Consider the following 27,325-nt stretch of genomic DNA (forward strand, 5'->3'; position numbering starts at 1 on the left):
GTTAATGGAGCAGCTAAGAGCAATGGAACCAAACCATTTGTACACTCTCAGAGTTAAATTAACAGTGTTTTTACAATATAAACTGGGGGTCCCATAGATGAGGGACTGTAGCCAAACGGGTTGAGAATCACTGCTACAGCCGTAGAAATCTCCTATGGGGGTCCCTGGCATATCTCTTCAAACAATTAGTGTCATTTGGGGCCCTTGGCAGTTGGCATGAAAAGGTTTAGCCACGGGACGGGACAGGGTCATATAACTGTGGGGTGGGGGGGGGGGGGGGGGGACTTCTCGGACAGGCGCACTGAGAGCAGTGTTGCCATGTCCGCTTATTGTAAGCGACTTTGAGCTTGTTCTTCTGTAAAGTTGCTTGTAAATATTTGTAGTTGCATGCTCGGCATGCGGGTTGGTAACTTGGGTTGCGGCTTATTTGGGGGGCTAATGTTTAAAACTAGTGATTCTCAAACATTTTCATGTCAAGGACCCACAAAATAATGATGTATTTGTCTGCAGACCCACATCTGAAAATATTTTATGCCAGGGACAAGATTTGAGTTTTAAATTAATGTAAAAAAATAGTAAAACATATTCCACAATTACTTTTTTTGTTGTTGTTTAATAGCAGATCTACAAGCTCGCAACGCGTCGCGAGCTTATAGATCTGCTATTTTCAAATAACGGCCGGGCCCCTACCTACATGGTCGCTTCTTTTGGGCTTGTTTTTCGTAGACCTTGTTGCTTGTTTCTCACACAATCTGGCAACACTGCAGCCAGCCCAGACGGAGCACAGAGCAGAGCATTAGATACATATGGAACTGTGCAGAGCCACACTAGTCAAGCCACTGAGCTTAAAAAACTAAACACGAGAAAGATGGCGGCCGGTTCTGGAGCAGCAGCAGCCGCCTCTATCGGCCCCGCCGTCACCACCGCGCCAGCAGCGGCGGGGGCCTCCTCCCTGTCCCGGGGCTCCGGTGGCACGGGCACGGGCGGCGGCACCGGAGCCACCGCGGCCCTGGAGGCGACCCTGGACCGCCGGCTGCAGGGAGTGTCCAACACCATGGAGTCCATCCAGGGCCTCTCCACCTGGTGCATCGAGAACAAGAAGCACCACGGCCTCATCGTCCGACACTGGATGAAGTGGCTCAAGAAATGTGAGTCTGGTCTGGTCGGTCTGGCTCTCTCTCCGCATGATGCTAACGTGCTAACGGTGGCTAGCGTGGCTGGGGAAAACAGCCGATCTGTAAGCCCACTGCGCGTCGCACGAGTGACGCGCTGTGGGCTTGTAGATTGGCTTTTTAGTTTTTTTTAACGTATGCGTAATGTCTATGCGTGGAGTCAGTGTACTAGCCTGGCGCTTTTAAGCTAACAGAGCTAATGCACAAACATAAACAAGACATTTAAATGCTTAGATACATTATATTGTGATATAATTATTAAACATGCACTATGATCTGGGACCTCTAAACACTCTCAAAGACAATACGAGAGCGGCATATTTATTTATTATATTGTATAAAATAAGCCCCAATACTTTCTCCCGCAATTATTTAGATATTATTATTATTATTTATTACCAGGTCAGTCAACCAACAAATGAGCCAACCGTAATTAATAACTGTGTCAGTAAATAATTTGTAGCATGCAGTTGCAGATGAGAGTTTAGACAATTAAATGCAATCACAAACAACACTATTGTAGTTTAGAGAGCATGATCATCGATTGTTATGAAATTGACTGCGGGAGGAGGAGGAGGGTGGTGGGCGGCGAGGTGATATTATATTTATCACTTTGACCTACTGTGTCTGTGTGGCAGATGATTACACACACACACACACACTAACTACAAGATCATTATTTACTCTATGACACACGCACTTTCTCTATCTCTGCTGGAATGGTTCTTGGCAAGTTACATGCTGCTCGTCACTGTTTTTAGTGTTGTATTACAATGTGTTTACATGTAGCCTTCCCATGGTACTATAGACTAGTGTTAGGGTTACATGAGATGGCACTTGACTAGACGGTTTTTATTGTAATAGAGCTGGGGTTACATAATAACCTATAGCTCCTGGCACGTTGTGATTGTGGTTGGTATTGGTAATCTTGTCTACATTACCAGCCACTTCGGGACATACAAATAGACTCCATTGTATTTATACAAATTAAATGTTCTAATACAGAGTAGTGCCACCAGTGGACTTGTTTGTTGGAATTTAGTTTGTAACTGATGGTTTAGTCCTGTCATCAAGGTCCATTATTTATTCACGATTTGAGCCACGATGAGATTTGATGAGGGTTAGCCTCTTGGATCCAAAACTTAAGATTTTGTTTTTTGTGGGTAAGATTGTGTCCACAATTCCATGCTGTATTGATGTGGTACCATAGGAGAGATAACAGAGGCAAGCGTTGATGATTTGTGCGTTGGCTGGCAGCAGCTGGTGCAGTCTGCTTTGGTTTAAGAGGGCCAGAGCAATGCAGAAAGAGTTAATTAATAATATCCAATGTGGATTTGCTCGGTGTTGGTGATTGCCTTCAACATAAGAAAATAAGTTTGCAACCTCTCTGTTTCTTTCAACTTTGTATAATGTCTGTATGTCTCCACCTTCTGCTCTGGCTGTCGAGGAAACACATACACACACACACACACACACACACACACACACACACGCACACTCGCTCAGGCACGCACAGTCACACACATACTGGTACACAAGAATAGTTGTGGTGTGCAACAGTGCATTCTTCCAATTTGACCATTGTATGTAGATATATTGCAGGGAAATGTAGTGGACACAATAGATTGCAAACTCTTGCAGTAAATGCATGAATATGTATTATTATTTATTATGCAACCGATAAATGTGTCACACAATACAATGGAGGTGGTTTATGGGTCTGTTAGAGGTTTCTGCTCTGGCCCGTAATTCTAATATTGATTGTGTACACAGACGCTGTTAAAGTTGTTAAAGTTGTTTTTGTGGTATGGCTTTGCAGGAGGCGAGTTGCCTATACGAGTGGTTTTACTTTTTAGCTCAGAACATGAGTCAACAAATACATTGGACTTTTGCCTTGATCCAAACAAGTGAAAATAGAAGATCTCAGGGCTTAAAGTTCTCAGTCCTGGGGGCGGATTTCAGTCCTGAGGATGTCATAGGGGTCATTTAATGAGATCAGTGCAGATGTGCAAAAAATCTTTTTCAGTCTTGGGATTTGTTTTGGCTTTAAGCCCTGAGACAGTATCAGACTGTGGTTGTACTGATCAGCTCCCAGTGCAACAGTATCAGACTGTGGTTGACGGTTGTACTGGTCAGTACAACAGTATCAGACTGTGGTTGTACTGGTCAGCTCCCAGTGCAATAGTATCAGACTGTGGTTGACGGTTGTACTGGTCAGTACAACAGTATCAGACTGTGGTTGTACTGGTCAGCTCCCAGTGCAACAGTATCGGACTGTGGTTGTACTGGTCAGCTCCCAGTGCAACAGTATCAGATAGTTCAGATGTTGTCTCTTTGGAATTAACTTTCTAGTTATTTGAGTGAAGCTGGATTGTTTTTGTACTGCTAGTGTGAATCTGTTCTGAGATCATTTGACATTTGAAAGCTCCTGTGATTACATATAATGTTTTTGGTTTTTAAAAATGTCAAGCAATTTTCATCTGCTGTATTTGTTTAATCACTTGCGATTTCACTTGTTTATATTAGAACTTGTGGGAGTTTTCTCTCCTGGTTGGATGATATTTTGGTCGTGTATAATCCCTGAAAATATTTGTTTTTACTTAACCACTTTAAAACCTGAGGCCATTGTGTATATGAAATCACACCTGTGTGAAGTGAGCTCTCATACATCATGATGTAAATTATCCATTCATTGTCAATGGGAATGTAATCTTGTTATAGATAGAGTCATCGTGACAGTTCTATGAACAACAAGCTGTCTTTGAACCAAATGCTTCATAAAAACAATGTTGGTGTATTAGAGATCTGCTGTGGGAAAAACCTCTTGTATGCGTGCGTTCTGGTGGAGGAAGACTAAACAGTTTCCTGGGTTAGAGACCTGCTTGGGTTGTTATAGCAAGAGAGAGAATGTCTTGTTGTCCGTTCAATTAACACAATGCAATCGATAAACTAAGAGACATTTTGTTTTGCATTAAAATGGTGTGTCCACCATGATGCGAGTTAAAGTAGCCTATAATTCCATAGTTAAATTAGATGTTCTGTTCGTCCCAAATAACATAATGAATCCCCAATTATCATCTAATTCCCAAATGTCATGATCTTGCCTGCCTACAGCAACATTATAGGATCAAAGTGGTGGAGCCTGCCACTGCCTAATGGATGGTAAACGCTGTGAGAGACGGGCCACACAGGGGCAGGTTGTTTGTCCCACCAATACATATTTTAGTACCTCCAAATGCCTAGTCTCACATGCTACAATTTAGGCATTTAGCAAGCATTTAGCAGAGGCTCTTAATCCTGAGTGATTTACAGTAAGCAAGAACAACACATGGTAATACATACATCAAGTACATGAGGTGAGTTTTCAGACTACGGCGCGAGATTGGGAGTGAGTCTGCAGTTGTGATTGCAATAGGAAGTTCATTCCATAGTTCTGGAGCCTGAAGGGAGAAGAGTTTGGGACGTGTGGAGCGTTGTTGTCCCAGTGTTTTTAGTGAATGTACTTGGGAGAGACCATATCTTTGGTTGCTTTGAAGGCATCAGAGTTTTGTACTCTGTACTCTGTGTTTTGTACTCTGTACTCTGTGTTCTGTTAGTACTCCTCTGATCATTCATTATGTACCGGAATAATTATCTTATGTGAGCGACTCTCCCACTGCCTGTGCACTGCAGGGCAGGCATGTTATGTTAATTTGCCAACCGGTATTCTAAGTTAACGCAGCAACAAACATTCTATAGCAGCAGAGGTCGGCAACCCATTGTTCTCTTATAGCCAGAACCATGTGATTGCGAGCTGGCGTGATTACGGCTACATGCTCCAAGGTGTGCACATTCTGCACAAAACTAAATGGCATATATAGGCCGTGTGAATACATAGGAGGAAGGAGGTTATTTGCATGCAGATGTGAGGGGACTGAAATGACCCGACTATATTTTTAAGCATGTTTTAAAAAGTGTGTCTCACATTGGATCAATTGAGCAAATCTTTACCCGGACAAGTGACTTTTGTGCCTGGAAACAAAAGTCACTTGCCCGTCAGGCAAGTGACTCTTATGTTCATATAGCTATGAATATGACTAAGGTTCACACTTAAAAAAATTAATAAAAATGTTGTGTAGCAACAGTGAAAATGGCACATTATATTTTACATTCCACAGACAGGAAGACAATGTTCAGGCGTTTAGACAGATATCTGTTGTTGTGTTATATAGACGGGTGCGTTCCCTTTCAAACAAGCACTTGCCTGGTTGTCGGGCAACCTGAAAGCAAACTGGACCTGCCTGAATGTTTTATTTACCTGCCAGAGGCTGGTGGGCAGAAGTTCTGCACGATTAATCTAAAATGGATTGAGATCTAGATTCAGACATCTATGCGATCTCATTTCTAAATTTGAGCAAGACTGGAGCAGCACTAGTTGGCTGTCCAATTCATTTTAGTTGCGCTTATGTTTTTGCTACAAGAGAGACACTTTAAGAGGGGATTAAGTCAAGCACGTTGATGTTGTCTGTTTAAAGCCACAGTAGTTATGGCTCCAGGTGTCACACTTTGAATGTAGTAATAATGTTCAGCAACTACAGACTAAAGACAATAATTATTTTCATGGGGGGGAAAAAAAAGAGAATCGTGATCTCAATTTTTGTGGAGGAAAATCAAGATTCACATTTTGAGCACGAATCGTGCAGCACCTTCTTAGTGTCAACGATTATTGGGAAGGTTTTTTTTATTTATTTACGACAAACCATAACATTAATACTGATTTCTCGTCCCATACCCCAGCTGACACCAGCCACCGTCTGAACCTCTTCTACGTGGCCAATGACGTCATCCAGAACTGCAAGAGGAGGAACGCCGCTGTGTTCCGCCCCGCCTTCGCGGAGGTGCTGGCCAACGCCGCGCTCATGATCAGGTGAGTGTGGGCGTGTCATCATGACTAGACGCGTTCAGCCAATGGGCTCCGTGCAGTATACTATGCACACAGAATGACTCCTCCTACTCCAGTCAGACATTCAGCCAATGGGCTCCGTGCAGTATACTATGCACACAGAATGACTCCTCCTACTCCAGTCAGACATTCAGCCAATGGGCTCCATGCAGTATACTATGCACACAGAATGACTCCTCCTACTCCAGTCAGACATTCAGCCAATGGGCTCCGTGCAGTATACTATGCACACAGAATGACTCCTCCTACTTCAGTCAGACGTTCTGCCAATGGGCTCTGTGCTATTGAAAAATAGCAGATCTACAAGCTCATAGCGCCGCACCGCGCTACGAGCTTGTAGAACTGCTATTTTTGAAAAGCGAAAGTTTATAATAATGGTTAAAAAACATTATTATAACCAAAACCAACAATATACAATCTGGACTGTATATTCTTTCAGAGCGAACGTTTTTAACTCAAATCTTTGCTTCTGGGGGGGTCCCTGGAACTACACATTTTCAGATGGGGGGGGGGGGGGGGGGGGTTCCACAGCCAAATACAGATAATTCTGGGGGTCCTTGACATGAAAAAGGTTGAGCACCCACTGACATAGAAACATGAGGTTTTTCAGAAAACTGTCATGATTTGTAGAATCTTCCTCAGATCAGTGGGTACTACTCCACTACCACTGCAGCCTACTGATTCTGTGTGTGTTCCAGAGACGGGAAGGTCCAGAAGTACTGATTCTGTGTGTGTTCCAGAGATGGGAAGGTCCAGAAGTCCGTGGAGAGGATCTTCACCATCTGGGAGGAGAGGAGCATCTATCCGGAGGAGCTCATCACTCAGTTCAAAACCAGCCTCAGCAAGAAGGACCGAGAGCGAGACAAAGAGAGGGACAGAGAACGACAGAAAGACAAGGAGAAGGAGAAGGAGAAGGAGAGGGAGAAGGAGAGGGAGAAGGAGAAGGAGAGGGAGAGGGAGAGGGAGAAGGAGAGAGAGGAGATGCCACCTCCTACAGGTCAGTGTGACTGGATGTGTGGGTGGTTGTGGGGTGCGTGCGACGTGCGTGTGTGTATGCGTTAGGGCTTTCACTTTTAGTGATTTTTACTAGTCGACTAGTTTAACTTCTTTAATAATATTTGTACATTTAAAAACTGTGTACATTGGTGACTATAATGTAGCATTCTAGCTGATCTTGAGGCCTACAAAAAACAAAAAATCTTGTCAACTAGTACCAACAAGATCAACTAGTAGATTTACTAGTCGACTAGTTGAATAGTTGACTAGTTGCTTAAAGCCATAATAGGCGTATATACACTACTTTTTAAAACAGTAGCCTAGATGCAAGTTCCTGGGTTTTGAATTTTGGGACTTAGGATACCAAAATTAACCAAATCCAGGAGAAATGACAATGCAGGAGTCCTGCAGGATCCAGGAGTGTTGGCAGCCTTGACACACACACACACACACACACACACACACCCCCACACACACACACACCCCCACACACACACCCACACACACACCCCCACACACATACACACACACACACACACACACACACACACACACACACACACACACACACACACACACACACACAATCTCTTGGCTCGCTGGCTATAAGAGCCACACCGTTTAAATGCCAACCTGGTGAGTGTGTTTAGACATTCATGGTCAGTCTTAGTGGTGTGTGTGTGTGTGTGTTTTGTCATGTGTTTGATACATTGATGTGTTTGATTGCAGTGATGTGTTTGATTCAGTGATGTGATGTCATTATGTGTGGTGTAGAGCTGGACAATATTAATATTCGTGATATGCATTTTGGATATCGTGGCATGAGCGTTTCTAAGTTTTAATCATGTACGTTGTACGAACATTACATGTGTATCGATACGAGTTTTTCTGTACCGATTCTGATACCCATAACTTGCGTATAGGTCGATACTGAGTACCAATCAAATAATTAAAAAAATCACAATGTTTACACAAACCTGGAAAGCTGGACATGGACTACAGACTAAATAACTCTTTTGTACATCAGTCTGTTCTGCTTTTAAACCAAAATCGACAAACCAGAGGATATGTTCTTGTCTGTTTCTGTGATTTGTGTAATGTGTATCATTTTGTAATGTATTGTCTCTGTCTGTCTTGTCTGTACGTTGAGCGGTGATGTCATGGGCAGCAAAACAACATTCAGTGCAAGCTGACAAAGTCGTATCATATCGTATAGTAGGGGCTAGCACCCCTCAAAAATAATCTAAGACAGTGCTTCTCAAAGTGGGGTCCAGGGACCCTCTACAGTATGTTTCTTGAGGGGTTTAAAATCGTTAAATATCTCAGTCGTTTCTTTATATATTTAGATTTTATTTTTATTTATTTTTCGACGTCAGGCCTAAATGGGTTAAATCATTAACCCATTTTCAGTGGGAACCCGTTTTGGTGTTAGCATTACGTTATGCTTTAGCTATTTAAAAATAGCAGATCTACAAGCTCATAGCGTGCCACAGTGGCAGTGGCGCGGTACAAGCTTGTATAGGTCTGCTATTTTAGAAAAATCGAAGAACGACTGACATAGAAACATAGCTTTTTCAGACAACTGTCATTTTCAAACGGACATTTTTAGAATCTGATCTCAGGTCAGAATGGGTTAATCCATCATAACTATTGACGCTGAATCATTCTGCTGACCAGCGGAATCTGTCAGCGCCACTGACTGCCCTAAACATGTAGTGTTGTTGTCGGTAGGAATAAACAAAGAACCATCCTGGAGGAAGTGGACTAAGAAAGGGGAGGAGCCACATCGAGTCCGTGTCTCTACACATAAAAGGAGGTGGTGCCCCGAGAGGCAAAAACAGAAAAGTAAAAGAAAACATATTTTTTTAACCGAATGGGTTCAAAGTTCAAACAGATTGATCAGCAAGTAAAATGACACTATCGTGACGGCACTAAGATCTTGCCATGTGTCCGAAAATGCATGTTATGAAGTATTTTAAAGGTGAGAAATGTGATGATTGTGGAGACAGACATTGTGGGCTGTATTTTGCGTGTCTTAAGTACCAAGTCTTATTCCCTAACTTGAGTAAACTAAAGACCTGGAGGCGTGATCAATGCTCTTTGGCCACTCAGAATAGCCAAATGGCATTGATCACGCCTCCAGGTCTTTAGTTTACTCAAGTTAGGGAATAAGACCTGGTACTTAAGACACGCAAAATACAGCCCTGTGAATCAGAGGTGGTGTGTGACTTTCTTTGTGTGTGTACGTGTGTACGTGTGTGTGTGTGTTTGTGTGTGTGCGTGCACGGCTGCACGCACGCGGCTGAGCTGTTTCACTAGAACTAGTGGTTCCCCAACTGGGGAGATGATTAGCTTAATGTGCAACATTGTTTAGTCACTCAACGGTAAACAAACCAGCATACAGTACAAGTGCCTGTCTGCACATCTCTAAAGTTACAATTGGATGACACCAAAATTGGCCAAAATGTCACATATTGCATAACAAGGATAGGCAAACATTGTGAAAATAGCCCTAGCTCAAGTTTGGATATTTCGCAATGTTGAGGACTGGTGTACTGTGATGTAGTCCTTGCCTGGATGGCGTTCTGGTGAGCAGACGTGTGGCAGAGTTCTGCACATACTCTTATTGGTTCTGCTGCCACATAGGAGGCTATTGCTGTAGTGGAGTCTGGAGGTTGTTATGAAGGCATGTCTCAGCAGCGAGCATTTGCCCTGGCTGAGACTGGGAGGTCGGGGTTCAATCCCCGGCCGGGTCATACCAAAGACTCTAAAAATGGGACCCAGTGCCTCCCTGCTTGACACTCAGCATCAAGGGTTGGATTGGGGGTAGCGTCATGTACAGGGGGTGTACGTGTACATCAAGCTGCCTCACGCTACAGAAACAGGAGATATGCTCCTGCCCGATGGGCCTCATGGCAGGGCTACTTATGTCTGAGCAGCAGTGTGTGATGGGCTGGGACAGAGGATGTGGATCTGGTTGACATGGGACTGGATAGATGGTGGGGTGGTTGTGGTAGTGCTGCACAATGAATCAAATTAAAAGATTGAGATGTAGATTCACTGGACACATGCCATCTCATTTTGTGAAGAATCGTGCAGCACTAGTTGGCTGTCCCAATTCATTTATCGCAGTTGAGTCTTTCAGTATGTACAGTATGTGTCATGTCATGTACAGTATGTGCCGTGTACAGTATGTCGTGTAAAGTATGTATTTGAGAAGTATGTCTATGTATGCGTCTGTGATGTACTTTATGCATGTGTGATACATGGACAGAAATGGGTTTTTCCACGTGTTTTGTTTTGCAGTGTTTTCCGTTGTTGTTAACAAAAGCGTGACGTCATATTTACTTAAACATGACACTGTCTACAGTACAGTGCATATCACGAGCCTTGAACACAGTTACTGACTGTATCACTTTGAGCATCACGTCTGATGTCAGTATTTTGGAGACCGTGGCGGTCTCCAAAATAGATTTTAATACTTCAAGTTTGATTTTCGGCAGTGTCTTGAGTGTACACTGTTTGAGGGTTTGGTAGGGCTGGGCCTTAACTTTCGGGCCTGTTGAGAACTCTAGTTTTGGCCGGCTGCCGGGCAGTTTAAATGGACAGGTATCGGACCTATCGGTCAAACAGGAGACATCGAAGAGGAACGACGGGTGGGGAAGGATTATGGAATGTCAGAACTGGTCAGCTCCATATATGGATATGTAAGGGTTTGATGTTTGAGTTCAGATGTAGAGTTGCTGTCCGGCTCCATATATGGAGATCTAGGTGATGTTCCGGTCTTCTCCATGTATGGCTATCCAGGGTTTGAAAGAGGTCCGTGTCGCGATCTTTATACATGGTTACGGCCATATATGGAGACAACCATATGTGGAGCGTCGACCATATATGGTGGCCGTGACGTGTCACGAGACGTAATGAACTGACGGCCATATATGGTGGTGTGACTGACGGATCGCCAGGTTTTGCATGTTTTCATAGTAATCTGCGATCTAAAAATATATATATAAACTATCGAATATTCGATTTGGCTGATTGTCCGTTTGTTGCATCCCTATAGAGCGTCGCAGTCCCGCCCCCTTTCATGACGACGCCAGGCCCAGGAAATGATTCCCAAATGCATTTTCCCCATAGACATTTCAAAAAGTATTTATTTAAAGACTGTTGTCATGATTTGTCACGACAAGAGTTGGCTTTGTACGAGGCTTAAAAGGTCTCTAAATAAATACTTTTTTGAAATGTCTATGAGGAAAATGAACTGAGAATAATTTCCTGGGACCTGGTAGGGGGGGCGGGACTGCGACGCTCTGTACCGCATGGAGAATAATCGACGGCAATGCACTTGAATCACGTCTCATTAGTCATGGTGGACAGTGAGTGTACAACAAAGTAAAGGTATCTTTACCATTAGGGTTTCTAAGTGTGGTATGGTTCGGTATAAGGTTCGGTTCGGTTCGGTGGAGAACCAGTTCTGCAGGTGTTTCTACCTCAGCCCGGTTGGTTTGTAACAGCGTTGATCGTCCTGGGAATTGTTTCCGAGTGCCATACAGCTGATCTTCAAATCCCACTCGAGGCTCATGCATGACACCCCCCCCACCACTCTCTCTCTCTCTGTCTGAAATACATCTTAAAATAACAAGCAAATGTGTTTGTGGAAATGTTTCCCACTGTGTCTTATGCTCACTTTATCGGCTAAGGTTTCAGAGAAAGCCTTTTGTTCATTTTTTTTAAAGACGAGTCAAAATCACTGAACTTCGTCTTTTACCACTTCGCTATTCAACTAAAACAAGTCCCCCACTCCCCTTTGACCCGAACGTCAACCAATGTAATGGACTCAGGCCTAGTGTCTGATCATTATTGGTTTATGTATAATCAATATACATAAACCAGTATGATCAAAATAAGCAATAATCACTATGTGTATATATCTTTTTTGTTTTGTCTTTCAGCCCAGCCCAACACCAACAAGACGGCTGCTCTCACCAAGACAGCTGCTCTCAAGTCAAAGATCGTCGCTGAGTTCACAGTAAGTCTACGTCACTCACTCTTCTCTTAGACCAGGAAGGGATGCCTGCACTTTTTTGTTTTACTTGAAAGCTACTGTCAAAATGACAAGATCTACCCACCCACAAAAATATTATCCCATTGCTGAAAATAGTTTTAAAAAAATGGACCTGAAGGGATTTGCAGCGCTGGCGTTACTTATAAGACAAACGCACTCTGAATGTTTTGTGTAACTTTTGTAATGCGGCTGACGTTTGTGTACAACAAACACTTTGGAAAACAAAGTATTCCATTGTGGGTTTGAGATGACGGGCCCTATTTGATGTCAGTCAATGAAGTCACCTTGATTAAAGTGTTGGATGCTTTGTTATTTTTTTAACATATATTTTTAGGGGCATGTCATGTGGTCTACCTGCACAGCCTTTGTGATCTACTGGTCGAGTAGGGGGGTTCAGCTAAATGACTTGAGTTTTAACTGAGGAACCAAATGGACCCTCAGTCATGGGGATGTGAATCAGAGAGTGTACAAAGGGTCCGTTTGGCTCCATTTGTACACTCTATTCACTCCTTGGGCTTCCAGTTTCTTCCCGGGCCGAATACAAGATATCCTGTTGTTAACTCATCAGTGCATCCACGGCAACGCTTCTTCCTACCTCCAGGAATTAGGGGGGGGGGGGGGGGGTTCCCATATCACCGAAATCACTGAATGCTCCTTTAAGCAGTATTACACAAGAGGGTGTTCCTTTATCGTCATTAATGCACGCCAGTGATGCTGCCCCGAAAGGCAGCACAGAAGTGCATTAATGATGGTAAAGAACACCCTCGATTACCCTTGAAACTAAGATATTCGCTAAAAATAATATATTTTTTTAATGACAGATGTAGCCACAACGACAAACAGGATGTCCCAAGAAACTCGCTAGGCCTAGCAACACATTGGGCTGCACTCTGGGAGAACAGAGCAGCTGATTAGGTGTTCTTATACTGTCGCTTAAGCACGGATAGAAATTAAGCCGTTTCAACCAATCAGATTGCTTCCTCGAAATGACCCGTTGTATAATTAAGATTGAGATCCCAGAGTTGGGTCATATTATGACAGCCAAGATCTCTATGATCCATAAACTTGTACAAGATTAACAGTTCAACCCTGATATTAATATCTCTCTCTCTCTCTCTCTCTCTCTCTCTCTCTCTCTCTCTCTCTCTCTCTCTCTCTCTCTCTCCCCCCCTCTGTCTTTCTCCCCCTCTGTCTCCCTCCCCCTCTGTCTCCCTCTGTCTCTCCCCCCTCCCTCTCTCTGTCTCCCTCTCTCTCTCCCCCTCTCCCCCCCCTCTCTCTCTCTCTCTCAGCCCCAGTGTCTCATAGATCAGCTGAGTGTGTACCACAGGTCATCCCAGGAGGAGGATTTGAGAGAGAAGCACCTGTCCACTCTGAGGCTGGACTTCTGCAGCACCGAGGCCTTGAAGAGACTCAAAGGTCAGAGGTCACTCAAGATGTCCGTAATGATACACCCAGGGTCGGTGAAGCAGGTCGTCGTAGCCAGCCTTCATCTGCCTCTGCAGTGCATATATTGCTCCAGGCAGATTAAAGGGACACTTCACTTCTAAAACCACATATTACACACATAAATACCCCCAGGAAAGTGTTCTAAAGCTCCTAAACGTCATTAACATATATTTTTTTGCAAAAAGGGTGAAGTGTCCCTTTAAGTCTGCCCGCTCTCAATAGTGGGAGGACTTCATGGCCGAAATGGTGACGGCCAACCAGATTTGTCTGGAAACGGGCTGTAACCAACCAACCAACTAGGGCCCAGTATTCAAATATGGGGCGGTACATTGCGAGATTAGTAAAGCTACGCGAGGCTAATACAATTCATAGTTTTGAATTCAAGGACCATCGTAAGTCTGAGAGTGTCTCATATTGGAACGGGTGAATTTGATTCCATTCGTACACAGTAAGAGTTACAGACCTTTTTTAAAGGTTTAGTGAAATGAAAAATACGAGTGAACACGAACACCAAATCCTTGACATTGACAATGAATCACATGGGTGTGCTTTTTAAACGTTTGTTTGATTTTCACAAGAACTTAAAATAAGTAAATTCTTTTGAACTAAAGCAAGATGAATACATAATGGCACAGTGGCACACGGGTCTTAATTGTCCAGCAGATCTTTCTAAAAACTAAAAATGATTGTTTGAAACTCAGTGACTCAGTAAAAAGTCCAAAGAGAATAATATCGCTGTCACCTTCATATCTCCATATTCCTCCCCCCCCCCTTTTGTGAGTAATTGTAATACATCATACAACAGTGCCATGTTGAAGTAGTAAGGACATTGCAGATTCACAAATTGCATTTGTGAGTTCTGCCAGTGGTCAAGATGTTTATGGATTTGCTGTTATTTTTTAAGCATATTGGAAGTCCGTCTGTTTTTTATTAATATATTTAACAAACTTAATAAGATGTTTTTTTATGATGGCCTGAGTGCATCCTGTTTGCTATGACCGCCACTGCAGTACATAAAATAAGGTGAATTTTCTTTTGAATGGTGAGTGCAGGACTGTTTCGAATCTATAGTCTGCACCCGTCTATCCTTCTCTAAATCAATTGACAGTAGAGCACGCTCAGCTCGGGCCTTCTGTCCAGGGGCGTCATGTTTCAATAATGATTGTGAGTGCTCAAAGTCCCGAACAAAAGCCACCTTATTAGCATTTGAATGCCCAAGTTGGGCGGCCCAACACCTCTTGCCCTTAATACGTGGGTGCATATTGGCTTATTATTTTAACCGTGGGTGTTTCAGCTACCAGGCACCCCCGGAGTCTCCGCACCTGCTTCTGTCCTCTAGTGTTTTGATATGGTCGATTTTCGGTCGTCACCACCTTTTCCACCGGGACATCATCATTCTTGGGACTTTGCAGGGCATCGTCTCCATTTCCGGTCTTCACAACCTTTGCCACCGGGACATCAGCAGCTTCTAGCACTCTCTTCTTTGGGCTTGGCAGTGCTGCATCCTCGTCATCGCTTTCAAATGTAACCTTGTTCCCTTGGTACTGTGTTCTCATGCCAGGGTCTCTGCCAGCCCATCCCCTTTGGCCTCCTCTTCCACGACCACTTGCTCTTCCTCTGCCGCCTCCTCTGCCTTTATCTTTCCTGCTGTGCATCTCCTGCTGGCCCTCCACTATCTTCTTCAGCGCTTCTTTCTCTTCGTCTCCCTCAAGTACCCGCCATACAACCTCGCTGTCTTTAACTCGCAAAGTCCCTCCGTTTGCTGACGTTGCCTTATCAAAAGCCTCCTTTGCGTTCCCGTCGAAGAGGAGGGTGCCCTCCTTGGCACCCCTCGCAAAGTCAACCCATTTAATTGTTCCGTGCCCGGAGAACAGTTCATGGAAATCCTCTCTTGAAACCTGCTCCAGTTCTCCAGAGAACCTCAGCAAGCTAGCCCCCTTTTCAGCCAACAGCAGATCCATCTCCTCCTTCTCTACGTTGTGCTGCTTCTCTTCCTTGTCCTGTGTAGCTCTAGCCTTCTTCTCTGCTTTGTGCTGCTTTCGCTCCTCTGCTTTCTTTGCATGATAGCCGTCTCTCGATAGCGCCATCATCTCGTTGTCCTTAAACAATCTGACTTCTGGACGTTCTGTGAATCGCTTGGACGACTCCTCCGTGTCAAAGCACAGAAACACTGAGCCCTTAAATTGCCCTTGCAGGGTTCTCCTCATCTGAATTGTTTCCACGGTGCCTTTCCCGTTCAGCCACTCCTGGATCTCATTGAGGGTCGTCTCTATTGGGAAACCCTTGACGTACACGGATCTGCGTTTGACGGCGTCTTTGTATTCGTCGTTTAATTCCGGCAAGGGTTTATCCGGAGACCTCCTGACTTTTGTCTTGTCATCGCTGACTTCCAGGAGTCCAGCGTTTGACTTCTGAAGAGCGGACGCGACCACGCCGGGGTCTGTGGTTAAACACTTCAGTCTGTTAAACTTCAGCATGGATTCCAGAGTCACCCAGCCGCCATCCAGCTGCTGCTCTCTGAGGAACTTGTCCCGAGGAAGGTTGTGGTTACCGAAGTAGTACTCCATCTGTCGAGCCACGTTCTGCTCAACTGGAGACATGTCTTGGGTTTCTGCCATGATTGTTGATGATCACGACTGCTTGCTTCTTCAACCTTTCTTCGTGTGTCTGGAGGTTGTGCAAACTAGGAAACTTATGGCGAGGTTGATGCTCAACGCTTTTAAACAATGACGGTTATCTATGACATGATGATTCATCTCTGACTCATGACTTCAAATTTGGACAAGATGTCTGCCCAAAAAAGAGTTCCCTGATTTCATCAATATGATATCAGTGCTCTTATGCCATTAACACATTGAGTACGCCAACGTGCATCAAAATAAAGGCCGCTATAGTGCCAGAGTAGTCTGATCGCTTTTACTCTGAAAGCCATGAACCGGAAATACTTTCTTAAAAAAATTGACTTGACAAAGTGAGCTCATAATCCCCGATCATCTTAATATATTTATATAAACTCCAAAAAGCGTTCATATTTTGCGGGAGAGACGGATGAGGAGCAGAAATGCAGCGCCAGCATATCGATCCATTCATCACCACGGAGAGCGCCCTGGATGAGGAGATACGAGTCATTCTTTCCGCCGCGCTAACATGGGAGTCAATGACAAGCTAATATTTGCACAGAGCGTTAGCATACGGCAAGCGAAAAGCGAAATGCCAAAAAAAAAAGAAGGAATAATTCTGAATATTATTATCTCGCCCGCGTCGTTTGGACGTCGCTAGGACGTCCACAGACGTCTAAGGTATTACTCGTTTCTGATCCTTATGACGTTTCCAGACGTGTTTTGTACAGAATGTGTTAACCTCTGTGGCCTCCCTGGACATATTTGGACAATCCTGACATGTAACTCCATATATGAGCATACAAGCGACACAGCCAGTAAGCCATAGAGACGTATGTCTCCACATGCATTTCCATATGTGGAGATATCTCTTTACTGGCCCCCTTTTTCTCCCCAACTTCAGTCGTTATGCCAAAGAATTCCTCCCCACACACATTTCTGTGTTTTCACTGTTTGGGATTGATTGATATTGTTAAATATTTATTAACAGATATAATTGTTAGCCATCATGTATGTTCTCTATATACCTATATAGAGTACTGAGTGATATGCCAATTTTATCATGAAAACACAAGCCATGATTGTGTGAATGTAACCTTACAGACTGGACCTTAGGGTTGCTAGTTCCCTCACCATTTTAAATTAAATTAAATTAAATTAAAACAAAACTTAAGACACACTTCTACAGAGAGGCCTTTATTCCCCCTGACAATGTTGTTATATTTTTGGTTGTAATTGTTGTAATGTAACACTGATTACTTGATTGTTTTAATTATGTTGTTTGTGCACTTTGGAACACTGTTCAAAAAGGTGCTATATAAATAAAGTTTATCATTGTTATTATTACTGCACCTACCGGTATATTTGTGTCCCTGTATGTTTCTCCTTTATGTAAACATAAATACATTGTTAAAATGTGTGTGTGTGTGTGTGTGTGTGTGTGTGTGTGTGTGTGTGTGTGTCCAGACAAGGCCGGAGGGAACAAGTTTGCTGTGGACTTTGAGGAGGGAGGTGTGAAACTGCAGGAGTTGGTGAGCTTCCTGGAGACGGAGTTTACGACAGGACCCCCCCTGCTGGAAGCTCTGGGAAATGCAGACATCTTCTATGAGGCGCAGTACAAGGAGGTGAAGATCGTGGCCAATGTGAGTACAACTATTAAAGGTGTGGTGACATAACAATGTGAGTACAACTATTAAAGGTGTGGTGACGTAACAAAGAGGAGGCCCAATTTCTTTCCGATATGGCTGCTGTGCATAGAGCCTATTACTAATGTTTCTCTTGACGCGTCATGTTTAATGTGGTGTTGAATTACTTCTGGCGTCCCTAATTCTGGACATGTCATTATGAGAGAGAGTTCTTGAAAAAATGTTATATCTACCAGCTTCAGCACACCACATGGTGATGTGTTGTGAGCTTGTAGATCTGCTAGTTTTGAAAAAAACTAGAGATTGGGGATGCTATGCGTCATAGTTTTGGGGCTCTGTCAGAGTACACGTCTGTCTGTCTTTTTTATATGGTGATACCTGATGTCATTAGTATGTGCCCATATACCCTGTATATTTGCCATGGCCATATATGACACATTGGTTGGATCGGTGGTTCTGCATAACCCGCTGCACCCGAACGACTTGGAGACGGGCATCGCACTCCCTCCAGTCCTGGCCGATGTGCCCGTTGAGTTTGAAGTCGCTCGGTCCCTTATGTGGTCCTAGCAGTCCCCATATATGGTCATAGGATATTGGTGGTCTAGGAGTCTGCAAAATGGGGTTCAGAGATCATCAGAGCTTGGCCTGGGCCGTGGCTCAGCGGTCCAGGCATCTTGGCCGGTAGTCCGAGTCTGGCAGTGTGCCGCTGTTTTATTTTTTCCTTTTGGTTGTCAATAAAGTACTATAGACGAATAACAGTTTAAGTCCACACTAATTATCCATAATGTATAAATAATGGATAAGGGGTCAGGACAACTAGACCTTTTCGTGAAGGGGTCAGAATAAAATTTCGACTTAAACTGTTATTCGTCTATAGTACGTACTCTGGCGAAGAAAATTATTCGTGTCTGTTATACGCATTTTGATAGGAAGCACATTTGTAGTTTGTTCAAGACATTGTTTTCAGTGAGGAAATGTAGAATTCTGTGATTGATGATCATTTGACCCCACAGTAATGGAGTCAAATTTGTCTCCACTTTTGTGGATCGGTGTTTTATCAGTCCTATCATACATAGGTACATTTTGGTTGGGGAAAGGGCGTTTTCTGGGACTCTGGCTGTAAGGTCTAATATTAATGGGGCCTTCTTCTACTGCCCTGTTGTGTTTATTGTTGCTGTGGGGCCATATTTTAACGTTTTGTTACCGTGGTTACGGTCATGTGAGATCATGTGGGCCAATACATACATCATCATACATCCTCATGGTAAGAGGCATCGTCTTTAATGCTTTGTGATGTTGATCTGTTTAGACTGATCTTGCGATGGTCGGACAGGGGCGTGGGCTGACGTTGTGAACACTGTGGGAGACACCAGTGACACTGACTAATGTACTACAAATGGTTCTCAACGTGGGGTCTGGTCCATGCCTTGAGAGGTTCCAGAGGTCCCCACTCCCCCAAACCAAAGTTGGACCCTCGTGAGAGTGTACAAAGGGAACTTTCTTTAACACTGATGATACTACAGTGTAGATTGGGTTGGGGGTTCACTTCTCAGAGATCAAAATGGTATCAAGTGGGGGTCCGCACTTGGCCTAATGCATATCAAATGCTGGGTAAAGCAAAGCAAAGTTACTATGTTTACCCAGGGTAACTGGACTAAGCTCAAGAACTTGTTTACAGCCAGGCCCTGCTCATACAACATTTCATGGTAGGGGTTCAACGCCTTGCTCAAGGGCACTTCAGCGGTGGTAATTTTAACGTGCCGGTCCGGGGATACGAACTAGCGACCTTCCGGTATCAAGACCGCTCTGCAAACCGTTCGGCCACCGCTACAATTTACAATTTACAATTTAGGCATTTAGCAGACGCTCTTAATCCAGAGCGATTTACATTAAGCAAGAACAAAAAGCATGGGGAATACATCACATAAAAACATTTATCATGAAACATGTGTAAGCTAAGAAAGTAACAGTGGAATATCTATAATGAAATAAGCTATACATCTATACTACTATGATATACATTATGTACTATGACGTGCTATGACTACATACAATGCACTTATGCTGTTTACATAACATGCTATAAGTCTGTATCAAATGCTATCTAAGTCTACAGAATTGCTATCTAAGGGGGTGGGGTAAGTGCTATGGGCCATGATGGAGTCTGAAAAGGTGGGTTTTCAAACTACGGCGGAAGATTGGGAGTGATGCTGCAGTTCTGACTGCAATGGGAAGTGCATTCCACAGTTTTGGAGCCAGAAGGGAGAAGAGTTTGGGACGTGTGGAGCGTTGTCCCGGCGTTTTTAGTGAGGGTACTTCCAGCTTCCCTGCGTTGGCTGATCTGAGTGAGCGGGAGGGTTTGTAGGGTTCGATCATACTTGCAAGATAAGGGGGAGCCATACCTTTGGTTGCTTTGAATGCCAGCATCAGAGTTTTGTATTCTGTGCGGGCAGCGACCGGGAGCCAGTGGAGGGAGCGGAGCAGGGGGGAGACATGGGAGAATTTTGGCTGGTTGAAGACCAAGCGAGCTGCGGCATTTTGGATCAGCTGGAGAGGCTTAAGTGCACATGCTGGTAGGCCAGTAAGGAGGGAGTTACAATAGTCGAGTTTTGACAAGACTGTTGTCTGGATTAGGAGCTGGGCTGATTCCTGGGTGAGGAACGGTCTAATTCGTCGTATGTTATAGAGTGTGAACCTACAGGATCGAGTGACAGCTGTGATGTGAGTTTTGAACGAGAGCTGCCCCTGTATCCTTGGAATTGAATTGGTTCAGATTCAGAATCACTTCTATAGCCATACAGATCTTCTCTTGTGGGTGTCCCTGGCATATGTTTTCAAATGGGGGTCTGCTGGCTATTATGTGTCATTTTGGAGGTCCCTGACATGAAACACTTTGTTCTGCTGTACTGGTTGCCCAGAGATTAATCTATACCTGCACATAGTGTAGTGTAGCAGTCCCCAGCCCTCCAAGTCTAATTTAGTTTTAGTCTATAAATGCAAAAGCTTGACCTGCATAGCAACAGTTTCTAAACTATTTGGATTGGCATTGGACAATGATTTTTGGGGTGGGATTTAGCGATGGGCTAATTCTGGTCCAAAATTAAACTAACTGTCTTGGCAATATTGTCGTGGAGGTGTCTCTGTATCGTTTAAGACAGACGGTCAATAATATTTGATACAGTGTGTTTCTAGAGAAAATGTAACTGATTAATTAGTCAGCAGTAACATTAGCGTTTTCTCTCCGTCATTTGATTCTTCATATCCATATGAGTGAAACCCTTAAGGGGATATAAAGCTTTGTCGACCAAATCTATAGTTTATTTTGTTAATAAAAATGTATTTCAGCAGGTCTGATTTTACACCTGGTTGCATGCTGAAAATTACAGATCTACAACATCCACAACGTGTCACAGCACTACGTGTTGTGAGCTTGTAGATCTGCTATTTTGAGAGCACAACACCTGAGCGCAACCAAACTTTTATTTTTACTTCTCCTGGATGTCTTGTCCACTAGTCCCTCCCTAACATTTTGGTCTAGTTTTCATCTGTTGACGAAATCATCAATATATTTAGTCTTAGTTTTATTAATCATAGCTTAGTTTTTATTTAGTTTTTGTCAGTGAAAAACAAACATTTTACGTCATAGTGTTAATATTCAGAGAAATTAGCACTGGTGTACAGTCGCAGTGAATGACAGAGCTGTTGTTTTGTTGATTTGTCACACAGTATAGTTGGGTCTGGGGGTAAGGGGGTAAATTGGCGTTTGTTTCCCTGTATGTTAAGTCCTGTCCTGCCATTGTCTCCACAAACTATGGTGTGACCACATGAGCCTGGAACAAAGTTAATCTCCTCCTATGGTGAGCGGCGAACATGTCCTCTCTAAAGCATTGGTTCTCAAAGGGCTGTCCTTGTCCCTTGTATGGCCATATATGGAGATCCCTGATGTCATCAGCATTATGCTCGTATCATCATCATCATTTTTCGACCACGGTCGAGATCACGCCACGCCAGACTTTCCGCTCCTTCATTGACACCCCCAGTTAGTCCTTTTCCCTTCATGCCCATGTATGGAGATCCCTGATGTCATCAGTTTGAGGCAGCTGTGTCCAAAGTGCAGCCCGCGGGTCAAATGCAGCCCTGGGGCTGGATTTATACAGCAAGCAGTGCAGCTTCATACCTGAATGGTATTATGAACGGCCCAACAGTATGGGACATTTTTACATTAACGTTTTTTAATCTGGGAATTTCCTAGAGTATAATTTCTTATAGTGTTCCTTGTATTTATTTATTAAGAAACCAAACACGTCGTCCATAATCATATTAAGCAATGTCTCCTTTTCTGTCAAATACAACGAGACTGAGCGTTGTGGGGTGCCTCAGCTAGGTCAGGAGGTAACAGGAATGAGTGAGTGATGCAGATGCACATGGGAACATGTTTTATCTTGATACCAAAGGCAACCTCAGACCTTGTAACTAGGGATGCACCGAAAGTGAATTTCTTCGCCGAAACCGAATACCGAATATAGGAAACAGTTGGCCGAAAAACGAATACCGAATTTCCGAATATGATTAATATTATATATCTTTTTTCCTACAATTGCTGTCACGGCCGTACCTTAAAGCTACCTGAGTCCATAAAACATGTATTCAGCTCTTTTGAATGCATTAATTGCATACACTATTCGGTGATATATTTTCTGCCTATTCGGGCTGAAACCGAATAGGCCGAAAATGCATTTTTAGCCATTTTCTGCCGAATATTTTCGGCAGCCGAATATTCGGTGCATCACTACTTGTAACCTCACTGTCTCTCTCTCTCTCTCTCTCTCTCTCTCTCTCTCTCCGCCAGGCCTACAACACCTTCGCTAACCGCGTGGCGAGTCTGAAGCGTAAGCTGGACATCCTGAAGGACTCCCTGCCGGGGCCCGAGGACTCGCCCATCCCCTCGCCCTCGGAGGACGCCCCGTCCCCCACGGGCTCCGACTCGCCCTACATGGGCCTGGGCGGGGCGGCCACGGAGCTGGACGTCCAGCTGGACCCCGAGCTGGACGGCAAGGCCATGGACGACGGGATGGATGGACTGCTGGCCTCACTGTCCTCTGACGGCCCAGAGGACACCATGGACACCATGTCTGATGAGGACGACGCAGACCACCTCAGCCTTCCAGGTGAGTGACACGCACTCACTCACTCACTCACTCACTCACTCACTCACAGTTTTGGAAAAAGTACTCACATTTTTGAGGGGCCCTAGCCCTTCCTACGTCCAGCTTTGAGGGTGTGTGTGTAAACACAAACGTTGTCCGAACACAAACATTAAATGCCATTGAGAATGAATGGACGGTTTTGAGTGTTTGTGTAACGCAAACATTGCTTAAACACAGACATTGAAGACGAAGGTGAGGATGCAAATTGATTGGCCGGACTGAGATGGTGTATGACGATCAATGTCAATTTCATTGTATATTTTATTGGAATTGATGTGCTGGATAAATTCCTCAAGATACAAAACAATCTTGAAGAGAGTCTTTTAAAATATTTTAATGTTATGTTAATGTTTTAATATATCAGTGTTTTTGAGGGGGGCTAGTCTCTCCTATATACAGGTTCAATGTTTGTTTTAAAAACGCTATTGACTATGAAAGGACACTTTACGTCATTTTGTCCCTAACGCAAACATTAAATGCCATTATAACGATAAAGAGAATTTAATGTTAGTTTTGTCACCGTTTGTTTTATATCACCTAATGATACATGAGTTAGACTTTAATATATTAGCGCTCCTCACTTCACACTAGGTCATTAAGCAACTGGTCAACTATTCCACCAGTCGTCTAGTTTCTGTAGGCCTCAAGATCAGGTAGATTATAGTTATAGTCACCAATGTTCACAGTTTTTAAATGTAATGTATTTTTTTTGTCTTAATGGGTAGTTAAACAACTAGTCTACTAGAACTAGGGAACTAGTCAACTAGTAAAAATGACTAGAAGTGAATGCCCTACTTCACACAGGTGTGATTTTATATTTTAAGTATTAACGTCATTGTGTTCAAACGTGTCCTTCCCAACAGCGGAGGTCAAAAAGGACAAGATGGCCGCCGCCGTTTTCAAGACGACACCCGCATCGTCACCCTCATCCTCAATAACAAAGCTACTGTTGGCGGCAGGAGGAGGCGTGTCCTCCAAGCTGACGCTTCCGGTCACGCCCACCCGGCTCCTCCCTAAAGCCTCCTCCACCTCCACCCCCCCGCTCAGCTCCCCTAGCCCCTCCCCCTCCAGCCTGAGCGCCGCCACTCTGGGCGGAGTCAACCTGGCCAACGTGGACCTGGGCAAGATCAGCTCCATCCTGAGCTCCATCACCTCGGCCATGAAGAACACGGCAGGTCAGTCAGTGCTTTAAGCATTATGTTATACATTAAGATCAGATCCAAGATCAGCTCAATCCTGAGCTTCATCACCTCGGCCATGAAGAACACAGCAGGTCAGTCAGTGCTTTAAGCATTATGTTATACATTAAGATCAGATCCAAGATCAGCTCCATCCTGAGCTCCATCACCTCGGCCATGAAGAACACGGCAGGTCAGTCAGTGCTTTAAGCATTATGTTATACATAGTGCCGCGCTATGAGCTTGTAGGTCTGCTGTTGTTGATGTAAGTCTGCGGTAGAGAGCAAAGCATACATGTGTTTGGGAATGTTGCTGAAGGTTATGTTATTTTGTCATTTGACACCCAAATCAAAGAAACCATACAGCGTGTATTTAATTATTTGATAATTAAGCAGCAGCCTACTACTATAGCCTACTGGTAGGCAGGAAAATGGCAACCAGAATAACCCTTTCTGAACTCCTCCCTACGCTCTGGCCCTATAGAGAGTTCCAAAGAGAATCAAGTCCATTAGTGCAAGGATCCATTGTGAAACTTGGAGTTCATGGTGAGGTTTCCATCTTGGGACCAACGTCTTCAAGGATCAAAGTTTGATCATCTACGATTGAGTTCATTCTTGCCTCTTGTTCTGCTTCGCCCCCCTAGCAGGTAGCCCCGCCCCCCGGCCCTCCCCCGGAACACCCACCACCCCCTCTGGCCAATCGGCAGCCTCCAAAGCTGCCCCGACCAGTCCCGCCCTGGCCAGCATCCTGTCCCGAGTCGACATCTCACGCGAAGGAATCCTCAATGCCCTGTCCAAGACGCACACGCCTGGTGAGACACGCACACACACACACACACACACACACACACACACACACACACTCAGAGCTCTATAATATGATTATGCTGTCGGGGAAGAAACCTATCGGGGTTGGCGATAGGGCCTTTCTGTGTGGAGTTTGCATGTTGCATGTTGCATGTGTCCCCTAGGGTAGATACCCTCACAAAAACATGCTGTAATCCTGGTCTCTAAACTACCTCCCCCTGGCCAGCCGGGGCGCCTGATGGAGGGGAAAGGAACTGGTCGGAATAACGTGTCCCTTCCACGCGCTACGTCCGGCCGGGGAAATTCCCCTCTGTCCGGTGAAAAGAAGCAGCTTGGACTCCTCATGCATAGAAGGAGGCATGAGGTCAGTCTGCTGCCCCCCCAGGTTGGCAGAGGAAGTGTAGCGCCCAGGATTACATTAGATAATTGGCACTATGTGAAAAGAAAACCGGGTTACAAAATCGTGGGATACAAATTAAAAGAAAAAAAGAAACCTATTATCCATATTTTACCCTTTTGTGTCGTTGTTGTTGTAAATAAATGAACTACGATGTGATCATACTACAGTGTCACACTAAAGTAGCAGATCTGCCAAGTGCAAGCTCTGCGTTTCGAGCTTGTAGATCTGCTACTTTTCCTGCTTTTGAAATGTAATCCTGAACATGGTAAATGGTGCATTTATATAGCCGCTATATAAATGCATCTTGGAAATATAGCACCTTTATCCAAGGCGCTTTACATATAGATCGTGCATTACATTCACCCATTCACACACACACACACACATTCATACACCGATTGCGGCGGAAGCCATGCAAGGCACCAACCAGCACATCGGGAGAGCAATGTGGGGTTCAGTGTCTTGTCCCAAGGACACTGAATCGACAATGGATGAATGGATATGGTCTTAACGGTCTTTCTCTACCTCCAGGTTTGTCCTCTCTGCTCCACAGCGTGACTAACCCCTCCTCTGCCCCTCCCACCCGCCCCTCCCCCGACTCGACAGCCGCCGCCAAGATCCTGCCCACCCTGCCCGTGTCCAAGGCCAAGCTGTTCGGCCCCGGCGCCTTCCCGGGCGCCAACAGCCTGAAGCGGGCCACGCCCACCCGGGCCGACTGGCTGATGAGAGACAGAGACGCGTCCCCGCCCCCTCCTCGGCCCCGCCTCTCGGCCCCGCCCCCCGTGGTGGCCTCCACGCCCAGCCTGGAGTCCAAGATCAACAGCTTCCTTCAGGTAGAGGATCGGGACCATTATTATAATCCATGTCATCGTTTATCGTGAATTAACCCATTTAGACCTGAGCTTGATTCTACGAAATGTCTTGTAAATCCTGACAGTCGTGCTATGAGCTTGTAGATCTGCTATTTTTCAATGGCTAAAGTATAACAATGCTTAAAACACCAAAAGGGTCTCCCGCCCAAAATGAGTTAAAAAATAAACGCTCGACAGTCGTATCGTGGAGATTTGAGCTGCAAATCCGGTACCATTTAAACAGTCCATACTCTGTGAAGTACATTTGGTACAATCTCATTTCATTCTACACAAAACGGTTTCTCCAAAAATGGCAGATATTCAAGCTGTGAGCTTTTGTAGAACGACTATACTTGGGTAACAACGTGTTAATAAAAAGTGTCATTTTAAATGTTTGAAAAAACGGCACGCATTAGAGCCTTTTTACGCATATTTAGCTTATCGCGATATCTTAAATCGCAATTAGGGATGTCCCGATACACTTTTTTCGTTTCCGATCCCACAATTTCTGTGTTTGCCGATAACGGATACCGATACCAGAGAATAATATTTATAATACGAAAATAAAAAAATATCTTATTTTGAAGTCCACCGACCAGGAATGATGTTTATAGCTATCTAGCTATATATCTCGTGTTGTGTTTTTAGCAGACTCCTCACTCAAATGTGCACTTACAGTTTGGGCAGCTCGAAAGCAAACCCTCTTTTTGAAACCGCCTCCTCGCCACTCGCCCTACACACTTGCCCTCGATATGCGCGTTCACGCGAGGCTGCGCCGTATTAAATGTCGTCCGAAACCAAGCAGCCTTGAGTGGAAGTGACTTATAAAGCCCTCAAGAGCGAGTCTATGCCGATCTAGACTCGATTGCCTTGTGCAGCCCTGCTCTGTGTCCGCATGGAAACCGTGACCTACAAAATGTAAGTACCACCACAAATAAATGATAAATAAACTGCTAATAGAATAGATAACGCTCCAACTGATGTTCACAAGGGCTCTT

The 27,325-nt window shown here is 44.4% G+C and overlaps 2 protein-coding genes across 2 annotated transcripts in view; one reads left to right on the forward strand and one right to left on the reverse strand.

Moving 5' to 3' along the window:
- The first annotated feature begins 797 nt into the window (after positions 1 to 797).
- Positions 798 to 27,325, forward strand: part of rprd2b (regulation of nuclear pre-mRNA domain containing 2b) — a 42,306-nt gene continuing 15,778 nt past the window's right edge. The window contains exons 1-11 of the mRNA XM_080767328.1: positions 798 to 1,148; positions 5,949 to 6,078; positions 6,855 to 7,111; positions 8,842 to 8,955; positions 12,063 to 12,139; positions 13,465 to 13,591; positions 17,707 to 17,882; positions 22,735 to 23,053; positions 23,956 to 24,267; positions 24,917 to 25,081; positions 26,083 to 26,309. Of these exons, the coding sequence (XP_080623454.1) occupies positions 869 to 1,148; positions 5,949 to 6,078; positions 6,855 to 7,111; positions 8,842 to 8,955; positions 12,063 to 12,139; positions 13,465 to 13,591; positions 17,707 to 17,882; positions 22,735 to 23,053; positions 23,956 to 24,267; positions 24,917 to 25,081; positions 26,083 to 26,309 (2,184 nt within the window). The 5' untranslated portion in view covers positions 798 to 868. The remainder of the gene's footprint in view (positions 1,149 to 5,948; positions 6,079 to 6,854; positions 7,112 to 8,841; positions 8,956 to 12,062; positions 12,140 to 13,464; positions 13,592 to 17,706; positions 17,883 to 22,734; positions 23,054 to 23,955; positions 24,268 to 24,916; positions 25,082 to 26,082; positions 26,310 to 27,325) is intronic.
- On the reverse strand, positions 14,866 to 16,239 carry LOC308317896 (lupus La protein homolog; the record flags this gene model as incomplete). The annotated part of the gene is made up of 1 exon (XM_080767244.1): positions 14,866 to 16,239. The coding sequence occupies one exon, from the start codon at positions 16,237 to 16,239 to the stop codon at positions 14,866 to 14,868; it is 1,374 nt and encodes a 457-aa protein (XP_080623370.1).

Source organism: Protomyctophum bolini (assembly GCF_963924005.1).
Source record: "Protomyctophum bolini genome assembly, chromosome: 7".
Lineage (NCBI taxonomy): Eukaryota > Metazoa > Chordata > Actinopteri > Myctophiformes > Myctophidae > Protomyctophum > Protomyctophum bolini.